Genomic DNA, 15,347 nt, shown 5'->3' with positions numbered 1-15,347 from the left:
ATTGTCAGTGTCAGCTTGGGTGTTACAGCTCTCTTACACAGATTGTTCCTCATCTAAAAGGAACATGGCTGATTCCTGCTTGAGCAGTTGACTTCTAAGTCAGGCTTAGTGACCTGAAAGAATAGGAGTTAGCCACAAGTCAGGCTTTTTATTCACTTCCCCTGAAGACTCAGTGACCTGGAAGATGTGTCAAGAGTGAGTGTAATCTTAGGTTTGTTGCAGCTGGAGTGTAAAAACCAGAGCAATGGTGCAGTGCCTCCCAGGTAGGCAGTTTTTCTCGCTGATTTAATACACAGATGCTACAGCTGAGCACTTTTCATATTCTTTCACATACTTTTATTAAGTTGATGTTGCATTCACTGATGAATTCAAGTGTCAAGTCCATACCACTTTGGAAAAGAGGCTTAAAATGGTACTTTTTTATTAAACATGAATTATACTTCAGAGAAGTATGAACAGGTCTGAACACTGATGTACAAAATCTTGAATGCACTTCCATTGGTTATAAATGGCTTAAGAGAACTTAATGGAAAAGTATACATAGGGGGAAATTGCAAATACAATTAAAACATGAAGAAACTTCCAGGCAAAGCAATGTGATTTTGTATTTAATTCACTTATAAAAGCCCGTTTCAAAAAGTTACTTCAAGTATTAAACTATAAATGGAAACATTTTCTCTGTGCATAGGATGAGTCCTATCTGTAACATACAAAAAAATACAATAAGTGCATCATTATTACAGGTATCTTTTACATGTCATCCCAAACTTAAATACAGCTTATTACAAGTTTAGGCAGCACAATTAAAAAAAAACAACTTTGTGGAAGTAGAACAGCTGGGACATTGTGATTAGTGCAAATGTTGATGACCCTTGCTGGCAAATACAAAAGGAACTGCAGAGATAACCCAGGGATGTTTCATTCATCTAAGTTAAAAACAGAACAGACTTAACAGCAGGAATGCTGCTTCTTCCTGGGATAGCTTCATGATTGTAAATCATCATTCACGAAGATTTAAGTTTCCCACAATAAAGCTGATAACAGGATAAGGGACAGGAGAAATCAGAGAGGACCATGCTAAGTGTCTTAAGTTGTCAGCTAAGCAGTGTAAACGGAAGGGGATCAGCATGTCACCCCCACTGTTTTGGTGATAATTAAAGTAATACAAATACTTCATCGCTGACACATCTGCTTGACTGCTGAGCATGAGGTCTCTGTTTCTTAGGACAGGGCGGGTAGGAAGAATGGGGAAATCTCCCAAAACCAAAGAAAGTGATCCTGTAAACATAATCAGACTTCACTACCTAATAGGAAACAAATTCAAGTAATGGCTTCAGAAAACAAATGGCCAAACACCAGTTTTAATCTGCATTAAAATAAACTACAACTCATAGCTTCATGACAGTTATGTAATTAAGAAAAATGTGTATAAAAAGCTCTATATACAAAATAAATTGATAGAAATGAGTGTAACAAATGCATTCAGTACTAAATTGGTTCATGTGCACCTGCTCTCTTTGGTGCCATTTGGGGATAGAAGAGCTTCTGAAGTTGCACATACCGCTGTTTTTTAGGTACTGTGAAAATACACATTTGTGAGCTAAAAGTAACTGCTGTTTGGAGCCTCTCTAAATGCACACCCAAACGCCCCAGTCAGACACAACTTTAGAGGGTGTCCTTGGAGAACATAAACTATGAAGCCCAGAGCTGTCATGATTTTGTTGTTATTTACCTTTTAATAAAAATCTGGTCAGTCAGTGCTCCAGATCCAGGCATATTTGGTCAATCTATGTCAGAATCAGCCCATCTTGGTAAGCCTGCCAGACACTAATGCTGCTGCAAACGCTGCAGTTTCCTTCCTCCTGGGGCTCTGCTTAGCTATAGTTGGACCATACTTCAGTTAGATCATGAAATCTTTGTGTGCAAACTCAGTGGTATGGAAATTCATCCCAACCCAAAAGATGATTTATAATTAATAAAGAAGAGCCACACAAGACCAGAGGAAAGAAACAGTACCTGAAAACTGTAAGTGTTCAGCACTCTGGAGAACAGGACCAGTTTGTAAGCAGAGCATACCAAAAGTAGCTTGGTACTTGCAAATTCCACACTCAAGAGGCAGCTTTAACAAAAAGGTTACCATGATTTCTACTCAAATCACTAAAAATAGAAGTGCCCAAACTTCCTCTAAAGTAACCCTCTGATTACTTAAAATGGAGAATTTTAATCACATTTAGTCACATCTGACTGGTATCAATACAGTCTCAAAATAATACTTTAGGAAGTCAATTAATGACAGAAACCTATTCCTCTTCCTGCTCTTTTCCCATAATACACCTTTGTCAGGAACAGCAATGATGTGTGTGTTGGACACTCCGTGAGTAAGAAAAAAAACCCAGTATTGTGTAGTTTCAAGTAATTTCTATTGATGTATTTTCCTGCCTCATACTCACAGGGACAGGTTTATTTCAAGACATTTCAGAAAAATGGAGAACAAATCACTCTGAAATCCTCCCCTACATCAGGCTTCTGTCCTCACACTGGGAATTTAAAACCTTTTTTTTTGGGTGTATATAGATTTTTTTAAAAGAGAAAAGCAGTAAGAAACACAAATGCTGTTTCTAATTGCAGCCAATATCAACTATCCTACAGCAACTACTATGTATGGCTTGTAGTAGTCATTACTTTAATGGATCTAAAAACTTAAGGGCTGCTATTTTTAATGATATCCTAGGTATTTTCAAGACTCCCTGATACAGAGTAGGTTAAAGCACAAAACCAGCACGTACAACACAGCCCAACACCCTAAACACCTGTTTTCTCAGGATCCATCCCCCTTCTGATCTCATGACCAACCCTCTTCCTGCAGCCCTAGGGACACGTAGGACTGCTTGCAGACTGACAGCCAAAGAGCCATCCTGCTCCCTCATGGACTTCCTGGCACAGCACAGCCTAGGGAATGCTCAGGACAGACTCCAAAGGCAGAGGATATCATCCTGGTGCCTTAGCCGTGAGACCTCCCCCAAAGCCCAGGCCTGCCAGGAAAACCTAACTCCTCCATCCCACTCAATGGCCTTCGAGTTCAGCAGTAAAATTCCCTTAGAGAACTAATTCCTTTAAATCAGCCTGTGGTTTCTCTTAGTCTCAGTTCCCTAGGGGGAAAAAAATAAAAGGGCTTGGGGTGGTAAATGTGGGAGAATAATTTTTCAATCATTTTACTATGTTTTGTACTTGTCAAAGTGACTTTCAGTAATACCTATTTTTACACCAACAGTAACTCTGACCTCAGGATTATCCTAAAACCACTGCTCTCCTTTATTCACCTCAAATACTAAAAATCTAGGACAAAATATTCCTGTGATCTGCATAAACATGTCAGAAATGTCAGTTTTTCATGAAAAGCCTCAAAAATGTCCATCAGATGTACAAAGAAGTGATCTCAGAAAAGCAGCACTTGCTAGAAAATGCACATGGAAATAGTCCAGCCTGTTTACTTGCAATTTTTCCTGTACATTCACTATCCTGACTAGAGAAATCAAACAAATTCTCCTGATGTTGGCCTCCAGGATACATACATTCATGAGGGGGGGTTATATGAAGCACTTTGGGGAATGGGTGGGGGGAACAGACATCATATTGCCGAGTCAGTGATATTTAGGACTCTGATAGACATTTTGTAGTTCTGCTAGATGATGTCTATGCATGGACGTGTTGTTTTTATTTCAGCTATAATACATGGATGAAGTAAAAGCCAGATGTTATCCCAGGCCCTCCAAGACAGTTCCACCAGTGTTTGGGGCTGCAAATTTTGGTATTCAGAACAAGCCATTTGAACAAGCAGCCTTCCTTCTCTGTTATCTTCCCCAAGGAATTTTGCTGGTGCGATACTTCTGAGAGCTTATGTTAAGATGGGCACTTCTCACTTAACACTTGAGAAGAAAAAGATAAACCTTTCAGATCAATGTGTAGCAAATGTTTTTTGTAAGTTTCGGAATTAGCAAGTGCAAAATACCTTGTACAAAGTTTGAAGAAACATTCTGCAACTTTTATAAAACATGCAAGTTTGGACCATTACTTCTGTCTCAAGAACATCGAACAGTGAAATCATGATAATAGATTCTCAAAGAGTTCTTGTTCCAGAAGATTAATATTTAAGAAAAAAATGTGATATCCAAAGACAAAAAATACTTATTTTAAACCTTACAGTATACTTGATACCTTAGTATTTCCATCATAAACATATTTAACTCAAGTAGCAATCAGTCTGGGAGACAAACCAAACAGGTTCTTTTGGACTAGATCATCGATTTGACTACTACCTTCAGTCTGTATCAAGAGGGCTCATGTCTATTTGTAATCAGCATCAGCTGAACACCAGAAAAGTTACAGACAGAAAAATAGCATTTGTCACTTTTTCCAGGCGCAAAATTCCAATACCACCCAAAGATGAGTTAGCAGTCTTCTCTGTAGAGGAATGAGGAAAAAAACCCCACGTTGTTTGCTGTAGGTCTTGAGCTGAGGATGGGACGGGCTTGATTCTTCACACAGGAAACACATTTTGCCTTTTGTGAACAGGTACATTGCTGCACAAAGCCATCAGTCTTCAGCAGTTTCAGCATCACTCAAACTGGACTTGAAAGTGGGAGACTAAAGGATGCAATTTTTCAGTGTGCTAACATAGATCTATTATCCAACACTGATCTTCTTGTAAGTACCTAATATTTGTATTTTAGAACCAATAAAACCTTGTGCCTTCATTAAAAAGATAAAACAAAAGTATAAAACAGTATTTATAAACCATCAAGACTCCCATGGAAAAAGCAGTACTCTGCTGGTTCTGTTTTCTAGCAACACAACAACTGCAATTATGATTTTTCTCAGGGGTACTTTACCATTTTGTTGCTGCCTTACAAAGAACACAGCAAACAGTAACAGAAAATACAGTAATTGTTAATTCCTTTTTGTACTGCCTTTTCCTTGTATGCTGACAATTGTTGGAAAGTAATAATCCACGTTTTTTTCAACTAAAACACAAGTTTTCTTCTTTGAGCTCTGTCCTTGGTATGGTTAAATAAATCAAGTTAAAATGATGAGGAAGCTCAACCCTATAGCAAAAAAGCAACACCCAAGTTAAAGGCTTTTATGTTGTTGGCATTGCCTTGCTCCAAAGCACAGCCAGTAGAAGGAACCCTCAGTCACACAAGACTTGGAGAGCTGTGATCATGGGGTTAATAGGAGGAGAGGAGAAGATATCATCTAGTCCCTTCCCCATGACCTGGCATCTGAACTATGTATACTCCCACTTCAGACTTGCTGACCATGCTCTAGGCTGACTATTTTTCTTCCTTTTCCTTTTTTCTTTCCTTCTGTACTCTGGAGACCTGCTATGGAAGTGACTTCTGCAGTGCCTAAGGTATGAAGTTTGCCCATGAGGAGGTAGGAGTCTCTGCAATCTACCCCCACCACTGCAGCATAAAAGAAATGCATAGTTCCCACTCTGGACCTTGTGCATCCAAGCAGGGCACTTCTGGATCTGGCCCTTTGGTAGCAGTATATAATTCAGTGTTGCATAAATGCACATTAAGAATCTTAAGGCATCTGTCTTAACTTCCCTGCTCTGCAATAGTGCTTACAAGAATCCATTGTACTGTGCAGAAACTTGAATTTCTTGTCTCTTCCTAAAATGTTCATGTTCCATTTTTTCCTGCTCAGCTTCTTCCAAAGAAAATTAAGTAATATTCAAGCTCAAAATGTGTTGCAGAAACCTAGTGAAACAAAAAAAAAAGTAATTAATGGAATTATCCAATCAGCTTTGAAAAAACACATCTTTGAAAAAAACACATGCATCACACAAATGCACCTGGGTCATATGATTTACAGACTTCTGATTAAGGTAAGTAGTTAAGGCAACTTCAACTCAGAAATAGCTTTCTGGGAGGTGTGGGTTTTTGTTTCACACTTCTTATGTTTTAGAAGCTTATCAGTGCTAAGAACATCAATCTATCACCCCTGATCTATGTCTAAAGTATCCTGGATCCCTGACTGGCAATTCAAGTTTTGAATTAAATTGATAGATGTGAAGATACAAATAGTATTTGCCTAGGTGAGCCTGGGGTATGTCTGTCTTCTGCAAATTAAGCTCCGTACACTAGAATAATCCATGACTTTGCTTCTGCTGTGTGTTACAGGCCCAAAATTTAAAAATACAATTATTGGCTTGTTACAGGGTACTATGGAAGTGCATAGAACAGATGCTGGATCTCACAGCTACTGTAGAATTGCTTAGAAATGCAGGTCCGGAATTAACAACCTTGGTCTAAACTGTGATCAAATCCAACTGAACTCAGAATGGTTCAAACAATGTGTTACAGAGTTAATTTAAGGTAATACATATCCAAATGCTTTTGCATTGGGTGCAATTATACACTTTTATTTATAGAACTTCTTAAACTAGTGTAGTTTGGGCAAGTGTAACACAAAGTACAATTTCTTCCTTTATTAAATCTGGCCTCACTTTCGGAAGAGAGAGAGAGAGGATAGAAAATAAATTAATCTCAAACTATTACAAATTAATTGTCTAGTTTAAGACAGTAATCTATGCTTTCTCTCTAGGTCAGTGGAAAGAAAGATTAAGATCTTTCTATAATACCCTATCAAAGGCTGCTGGGATGAGCTGCTCTCAGAAACTTCTATTCTGCTCCATGAAGAACAGAAAAGCCTTCGTAACCTATTTAGGTCAGATTAGGTTTTATATAGCTGGAGGCTGAAAGGAACCCCTTGCTTGGGATATTCTTTTGCACATTTATATAGCATCAAGAAAAGTTGGAAAGGGAAACTTCCATTGGTGAGTTCTCATGGTTGAATAGGTTTATCAGAAATCCTAACTGACTAGTCTAATCTTGGTTTTGTATGCGTTTACACTGAGCCGTATGACCAACATCTTCAGCCCAAGCATCACACCATCACCCACAAAGACCTTTTAGAAAGGTTTTTTTTTCCCTTGAAAACAAAACAACCCTCTCCCAAAACTATAATTTTAGGTCAGAAGGCTCCTTAAAAAAAAATTAAAAGGGAAAAAAAAAGTAATCCTGAAATTATTGAGCTTACCAAATTCAAATGTAGTGTTTTATTTCTAATAAAAAAAAAAAGTTACATCCTCCCCACCAAAAAACCCACAACAACCAAAAAAATAAATCAAAAGAGGCAGGGGGTAATGACTCAGCTCTAGCTTCTACAGCTGTTAGTTGTCCAAATAAGATTTGTTTCTCTTGCAGTCAGAAAGACTTAATGGGAGCTTATAAGCTCACCACAGCAGAAAGTCAATATAAAAGAAGTCTAATCTAGTCGTTGGAAATACACCAAGAGAAGTTTTATATATACACCAGCACTCACTGTATTTCCTAAACGCAAAGTGCATACAGGGCATTTTAATGCAAAAAACTTTCCAAAAGATCACAGTCAGTTCCAAATGTGACAGAGCAGTCTGTATGCAGAGACCTGTATTCACTTACTGACCTTCCTTGTGCACATGCAACTTCCTAAAGTGCAGAACATGGCCCACCAATATATGATTAAGAAAAAGACATTTATGGAGCTCTTCCTCAAGACAGCATTTCATCTCAGAACTGCATTTAGCATCAGATTCTTTTCTGGTAACAAATCCAGCACTACCCACTTCAATCTAAATTACAGGATAATTCTTACTCATCCCAGGCCTAGCCAGCCCATGTTTCCTGCACTACAGCATTACTCCCATTCTTGTCTTCTCAACAGCCACTCTGAATTTTGTTTAGACTTTGCTATTACTCATCCAGTATCAGAGCACTCCTCTGCATTCCATGACTAGTTGATTTTTGACTTTGAGGCATCAATTTTATTCATACGTGTACAGGAACAGCAATCAGTTATGTTAGTCTTACCTGTTTCTCATTGAGATGGTTGGTTAGTAATTAGCTGAGATCAGCTTTCCAATGAAACTATAATATGCTTTTTTGCACCTAGAAGGTGAGAGAATCTCAATTATGTGTTTCTGCAGATTCGCATAACAAATAGCAAAGATTTCAAACCAGAAAGCACATTGACCGTGTTGTGCCTACTTTACAAAAATATTTTCCTCCCCCTAACCAAACATAAAAGATCCCAAATCTCAGAACTGAAGTGCAAAAGTGAGAATTATCTATCCATCTGCCATCCACTACCTTAACACAATAACTAATTTTGGAGCAAAACATAGGATGCAAATTAGCCTTAAGTTCTAAATATCCTGACTTGGTTCCATGGAACACATTTTCTTCTATATCACTCCAGCCAATTCCTAAGGTCTTTCTAGGCACCAAAAACCACCACCAACAACAACACGGAAAACTGAACCACAAACAAAACCACTACCTGATTTCACATTTTCCTCTTCAGGGCCAGTTTCCACCCACTGACAATCACCAGATAGCAACCGATTTTGTGATTCACTGAGTGGTCGAGCAGGAAAGGACTGATTGGCTACAGAGCTGAAAAATAAGCAAAGTCAACAGGAATTCTGTAATACCAGTAGCTCAGACATTTCTAGAATAGTGAAGTTACTTAAAAGCAAAGCTAACAACAAAAAATCCTATGATGCCAACTGGAAATGGCTGCCTGCCCCCAAATCTAATTCCTCTACAGGCTTGTTCTAGTCATCAGTCTAAAACAAACCCCTACCTGACACAGGCCACTCACTTCTAAAAAAACCCATGGATTGATACATAAAAAATGGCACCCTGGCAATAACACTGCCACACAGCTAAAAAGAAAATCTATGCAGTTCCATCTGGAAGAGCAAACAAATGCCATCTTATCCCATGCAAATGCCAGGGCCTTCTTCTGAACAATCTTCTGAATGTAAAAGCATACTTTGCTGTTTGCACAAGGGTCCTGTTCTTGTGTAAATTCCACAGTTTATGTTGCACTGGAAGCAACTTCTTCTCTGTATTGCCCTTCAGTCCTCTAATGTCTGGTAACTCAAGTAGCTCTTGGCAACAATCTTCAGTTTACAAATTCACCAAACTATGCAGAAGCCTTCTAAAGTGGCAAATGTAAACATCCCAGAAACTGCACACAGAGACTCTTGTCTCTTTGGAAATACATTGAAGATACAAAACACGCAAATTTGGGAGGAATAAAAAATAATGAGCTAAAATCCCCAGCATGAGAGATCTACTTCTCTTGTAAACTGTCTCAGCATTACTTGTTTAAGCATGCTCAAGGAGATGAAATACAAATAATACCTTGCCTTTCAGAAAAAAAAAACCCAAAACAAACAAATAATCAAAACTTTTTTTTTCCCATGGATGACTATTCAGTCTTCCCTAGGAATTTTCTGATTGTTGTTAAGAGCCAGTAAGCTCTCTTACTTTCTGTATTAATGCTTCCTTAGAGCCTTGTCCTCTCTTACAACAAAACCAACACACAGTCAAGTTTTTAGTCTTAATCCATTCTATCCTTCACTGAAGACTTACAAACTTACTCTGAAGATGACAAGAAGCATAGAGAATTAAAAAACTAACTTTGAGACAATTTTTTTTTCTCTAGATAAGTACTAAACAGTACAAAATCAGAATTTTAAGTGCTATAGTTACCTTTTGGCAGGATCATTTTGGCTTGAGACCGCAAATTGCTCTGGATCCATAATTACCAAACGAGTAGGGAAATTACATCCATCACCCAAACTAAATGAGAAACAAAGACACAAATCACTGCTGGTAGCTGACTTAAATGATCTGAACAAGGACCCATGAAAGAGGCAAAGGCTACAGGCTCGAATCAATTAGCTGAGCACAGTACTGAACTCCAGACTTTAGCAAGGCAGTTCTACCACTAAATCAGATGATCAGTTAATTAAATCTTGGAGCTCAATTGATTCCCACCCTTATCACTGAGTATGGATTGCTATGCACAACACAAGTCTGTGGATTTCAGAAACACAGATGTATTTCAGTAGACACTAGCCCTAATCGTCTCCCAAACCAGCATGCTCACATGGCTAGACTCTCTGGTATTTACAGCCTCAGAAGCTGTATCATAAATAACATTCTGGTGGCCATGATTTCCCCTTCACCCCTAATTTTGAAATTAGCTAAGCCTTCTTTTAAAGTTTATCAGGATAAAATGTGGTAGCAAAACAGATGGAGCCATCTACAGTGGAGTTTCTGTCTTTAATCACATGGTAGTTGAACAAACAGCTGAGTCAACTTAAGCTGCTGGTATTGCCCCTGCTGTTTGATACCAGATCTCAGCTTCACAAACAGGTTCAGCAACATTTTTACCTGATACACAGTCCCCCAAGAGCAGTGTTGAAACACAGTTCCTACTTCATTCTGCTGAAGTCTGATAGTGCTGGGAGTGGGCAGAATGTCAGTCTTGCTTCATCAGGCTTGTCTGCAACTCCCTAATGCTGGCTCAGCTGACATTATAAATCCAGCATTTTTCATAATATCAGATTTTTAACCCCCTCTGTTGCTTATTTACATGCACTTTCTTAGATGGCTTTTGATTCCTAATTTGTCATCTACAGCAAAAGGAAATCCGTCAAGTTTTTCCAGGGGCAAGAGGGGGTGTTTTAAACTGATGTTGTTGTGATGCAGCTGTTGGATCTCCCCTGAGTTGCTGATTTCTGCTCTATAATCACTGAGACTACCACCAAAATGCGTACAATTTTTGCAATACGCTTCTAAAAGCTTTCCAAATTTCTGCATTTAAAAATCTCTTTTCAACAAGCTCACTGTCTTTGAATGAAAACCTTGTGTGGAGTATGATAGTTTTCTCTTGCACATTTTGCCTGCACCAATATTTATTGTACCGGATACAAAAGCTGGCTTTTCAGCTGTGCTTTATTTTTTAGTAGAAAAGGAAGCAAGGTGGAAGTCATGAAATCAATTAATTCCCTAATTCATTACTGTTCAGACTGAATACCTGGTAAAGATAGGGAGTAACCAATACTTCTTTTCATCTCCAAAAACCTCCCTTAGATTTTTGCTGCATCCAAGAGAAAAGCCATTTTTATCAGGACCGTTTCGAAATGTGGGTGCACGGAATGTTTCTGTAAAATAAAAACATGCAATTCATTAATCCAGTAAGGAGTCAGGGAGCATAAAGAAACAAACTTCTCTGCTGTGGAACCAGTTTTGGGCAAGGTGAGGTGATCTTGATGTATATTATGGGGGGCCGAGGGGAAGAAAAAATAATCTCAAGCAATCAGAGAAAAAAAAAAACAAGGTTAGTGAAAAATGAGAAAATCAGGTAAACAGAGCAGTCACCTTGTTAACTTTTTCTCTTTACATTTAACAAAGTCTGAGACAAAGCTAAGTACCATCAGCATGCCAAAGATAGGTACATACATCCCTTATTTCTTGATGACTTGATCTCCCTTCAGCCCTCTTTGAGCAGAAGACTTTCCCATTTAGGAGTAATTTATCATAAGCACTGCTGGACTTAAGCCCATACAGAAGAGGTTTTTTCACATCTGCCAAGTTAGGAAGCTGAATTAAGAGCATCCTGTGCTATCAGAGGAAGATGAAATCTATTACATTAGAAACAGACACACCATGAACTATAGCAAACCACCACCATTTTTCTACTCAGTCCAGTTACACCCTTGGCTAAGAACTGAGAGGACTCATTGCTCTCCCTCCATACCAGTATCTTGTCTTTTTACGATCATGATCCAGAAAACAGATAAAATATTGTGTTGTCCATTATGACCACTGACTTTTGGGTAAGGAATATGCTAAAGTTTTCTTCAAAGCTAAAAAAAAATTGTGAATATTCCATACCTGTAGCTACGTCAAAATAAAAAGAATTCAAATAACTCTCCTGTCAACCAATCAAAAAATTCTAGCAAAAAATTTCTAGATTAAATTATTTTACTTTTAACCAATCCACTTATTTTTGAGGTTAGAAATTTAAATTCCAATGAAAGATAAAAGATTTTGACTTACTCAGTTGTAGAAATACTCATCAGTCCCTGTCCCCCCACACAATGCAAAAAACACTCTCACAAGTGTTTCCTAGCAGAACTTAAAATATTTTAATTAAATGCATATAGCTTGGTTTCACTGATCAATGCCATTTGAAAAGTTTAGGCATAAAATGATGGGAATCTCTTATTATCTAGGAAATGCACATCAGTGCTTTCATTTTTACTGTACTTTTACAAGCCACTTCACAACAATAAGGTCAGTTTTCCTTCACAGGATTTAAGAATACTCATTTGTATCTAGTTCAAAATGTAGTAGATATTCATGTACAGCAGAGCCTCTGATTTGGTTTGGGTTACCTAGCTACTCAAAGTATTAGAACAACAGAGTGGCAAGTAGCAACTGGGTTACATACTTCATGCTTAAAAACACAACAAATTTGAGGCATGGTGCCTCAGAGGTCTCAAAAATACCAACAAGAGAAATGAACAGTCATGAATCTGAATGCTTGGCTCCAGGAGAGGATGCCCCACAGGCTTAATTTTCCCATCTGTTTCACCTTTAATTACTTCGACCAAATATGCTTTTTATTGCACAGTATTGAAAAAATCTATTTATATGTGATGACAGATCATGTAGGCTTCTCATTCTCACTGAATTCTTGTTTTTCTGGACAAGGAAAAGTTCCATATCCCAATGAACTGACCTATAGTTGATCTGTTTTTGCCAACTAGCCAGCAGTGGTAGCTGAAGAGTGACAGGATGCTGATGAAGAACATGGCTGCCACAAAGAAAAGGAATAGGACGTGGAACTTTGCATGGGTATCTGGCAACTCATTCTGGGGAGAAAGAGAGAAAGAGATAAATATGTTAACACTTCCTAGCAACTAAGGCAGTATTGTTGCTGAACATTTCCTGCCACACCCAGACTGCTATAGGTCTTTCACCTCAGTTTTCACCAAGAAAGAAAAGCAGCAGCCCAGCTTTCCTTTAATGTCACGTTAATGTGGAAAACAACAGCATTTAAATCTCATGGGTACCCATTCCCCATCATGTTTAGTACTGTGAGGGCACATGTTCATTCGTGGTTTTCAAATGCACAGTAGGGGACAAGGCAAAACATTTTCTGTACCAGAAAATGTTAATTGTGCAGCCACAGCCGAAGAGACATGGGGAAAATATGTCCAAAGTCACTTCCTCTGAAGCGGAAAAAATGTGTAATTCCTGCCACAAACTAATAATACTGAACCTAATTCTCAATTGATATAATGAGTGTAAAAGGGAAATGGTTGTTATGAACAAGTCCTAAATAAGACATGGGATAGATCTTCAATTTTTGATGACCTCTAATATTTAGGCAACAACCAGCATGTACCTAACAAAACAAATTTGCCACATCTGACCAGGTAGAAGTGAATCACCAGAAATCTATGTAAAAAACAATTTCAGTATAACCACGATAAAGAAACCAACTCCCACCCATATCAGATTGTCAATTCCACCCCAAACTATTTTCAGACTTCCACTTTCAAAAGGCCAATGGGATTTGTAAGACTACTATTTCAGCTCTGTATCCTCAAAATCACAGCACTTTCAAGCAGTTGACCTTTAACAACATTATGAAACCAGAGAGGCTATTTTTACTCAGCTATTTACTTAGCATTACTGCCATTACTTTTTCCATTAGCACATTCAGCACACCCATTTATCTATGGCTGGCTTTCTTTTTTAAGCTAAAACACATTTCAATTAAGATCAAGTGTACATAGGCATATCCTTTTCCCTGTACATGGCTTATATTCATAGGCAACAGATTATTAGTCTCCTTCCTTCTGTGATGATGTAAATACCTGCCACGAATGACTGAACTAGAAAAATTGTAGTAGGAACAATATTTAAATAATGACAGCAATATTGGATTTTACCTTAGGACAATTCTCTGCAGCTTTCCTGCGGCAAAGCTTTGTGCAAAGAAAGACAATTTATTAAACACTGGTATTATGTTAAGACAGAGTTTTTGAAAACAGCACAGGCTTTGTTAAGAACAAAATGGTTGGTGTGCAAATGTGCTCTTGGATGTGTCAATTTCCGAAGCACATCAGCAGCTTTAGCCCCTGTTCTCCAAGAAAACAGAGAAGTATGCAAGAGCCCACTACTAACTTCCAAGGCATGAAACTTTCTACTAAAGCATAGAAGTACTAGAATTCAGATTGTGACTGGATCACTTTCAAGTGGTTGCTCAGCTTGGACAGCATGATTATTCCAATTTCCTTGCTTACTGGTTGTTTCCAACACAAGTAAGGTTTATGTGAATATTCTGTATGATGAAACCATTCACAAAGGTCTGAAAAGCTCAGAATACGCCTCAGGTATAAAGTAATGGTTTATTAATTACAAAATCTTTCTGACTTCAGAACACAACCATTACCATTAGATGGTAATTTCAGCCAAAACCATAAAAAATAAATTGCCATTCTTTGCACAATTTTCTTCATTCAGAAAAGATCAGATAACAAATCAGTGCAGTTTTTAGCCTTCCTAGTTTCCTTCAATACAAATCAGTTTGTAGGATGCATCTTTAGTATAACACCTGAAATTGAACCAGTGCTTGAGAAAACAAAGGAAGAAACAGGAAAGCTGAGTTCAAATTATCTTTTAATTCCAAACTTTATACCTAAAGAGTGGTGTATTGGCTAAGATGCTAGCACTTAATTAATCTGTTGGAGGCAAGATGTATGGCTTTAAAATTACATTAATATGTGAAAAAGCTTAGTGAGAGCCCAAGCATCTACATTAGAGTCAGGCAGATATACACAGTGTTTTCAAAAGTGCTGGCTGCCATCAGATTATTCTACAGTAAGCAAATAACAAGCAGAGTCCAGCTATCTAAACTGCCATTTAAGTACAGCTTCCTTCTTGCTGGCCATTTTATTTACTGACAATTTGTGCAACAGTTCCTCTTCCACCTGCAGTAGGGATATGTTGTGGTTTGCGATCCACTGAAATCCAGCCTAGCAAAATACTCCAGTTGCTGCTTATTCCTAAGCTTCACATTGAAACAATAATAACTCTTTCTACTTCAGAGCACACTGCTGTGTTCCCCACTTGCCCAACTGATTTTTATAACTCTAATTCCTATGACTCTTTTGAAATCACGTATTTAAACAAAATAATTCTTTACAAGGAATTCTCAGGAGTTTATTCTGATGCTGAAAGAGCAGCAGCAGCTTAGTCTTTGTGTTTTCTGTGGGTCAGAAAATCTAAGTTTATTTCACTTGCATCTCCCTAAACCATCAGCTCTATATCCTCTAATCTAGAGGATTTTTTAAATTATGCATGATTAATCTGTATGATCCCCAAGGAACATTTACCTCTTCTGACTATCCAGATTCAGCCACTAGT

The 15,347-nt window shown here is 38.0% G+C and overlaps 1 protein-coding gene and 1 long non-coding RNA gene across 6 annotated transcripts in view; one reads left to right on the top strand and one right to left on the bottom strand.

Annotated features, from left to right (window-relative positions):
- Window positions 1-313: 313 nt before the first annotated feature.
- The window catches only part of ZDHHC20 (zinc finger DHHC-type palmitoyltransferase 20), a 49,251-nt gene continuing 34,217 nt past the window's right edge, over window positions 314-15,347 (bottom strand). For 2 of the 5 annotated variants that reach the window (XM_015625880.3, XM_015625911.3), the window contains exons 8-14: window positions 13,871-13,906; window positions 12,652-12,784; window positions 10,942-11,068; window positions 9,609-9,698; window positions 8,386-8,501; window positions 7,917-7,994; window positions 314-5,762 (exon numbers count right to left, since the gene is read on the bottom strand). In XM_015625880.3, the coding sequence (XP_015481366.1) occupies window positions 7,957-7,994; window positions 8,386-8,501; window positions 9,609-9,698; window positions 10,942-11,068; window positions 12,652-12,784; window positions 13,871-13,906 (540 nt within the window). In that variant the 3' untranslated portion in view covers window positions 314-5,762; window positions 7,917-7,956. The remainder of the gene's footprint in view (window positions 5,763-7,916; window positions 7,995-8,385; window positions 8,502-9,608; window positions 9,699-10,941; window positions 11,069-12,651; window positions 12,785-13,870; window positions 13,907-15,347) is intronic. The other 3 variants (XM_015625890.3, XM_015625896.3, XM_015625903.3) reach the window with 3 other exon arrangements.
- The window catches only part of LOC117244641, a 41,216-nt gene continuing 31,590 nt past the window's right edge, over window positions 5,722-15,347 (top strand). The window contains exon 1 of the long non-coding RNA XR_004498104.1: window positions 5,722-5,890. This is a non-coding gene — a long non-coding RNA (uncharacterized LOC117244641). The remainder of the gene's footprint in view (window positions 5,891-15,347) is intronic.

The sequence above is a fragment of the Parus major genome, chromosome 1 (genome assembly GCF_001522545.3).
Source record: "Parus major isolate Abel chromosome 1, Parus_major1.1, whole genome shotgun sequence".
NCBI classification, from domain to species: domain Eukaryota; kingdom Metazoa; phylum Chordata; class Aves; order Passeriformes; family Paridae; genus Parus; species Parus major.
Note: the sequence above shows the minus strand (reverse complement) of the source record. Positions and strands in the feature narration are given on the sequence as shown.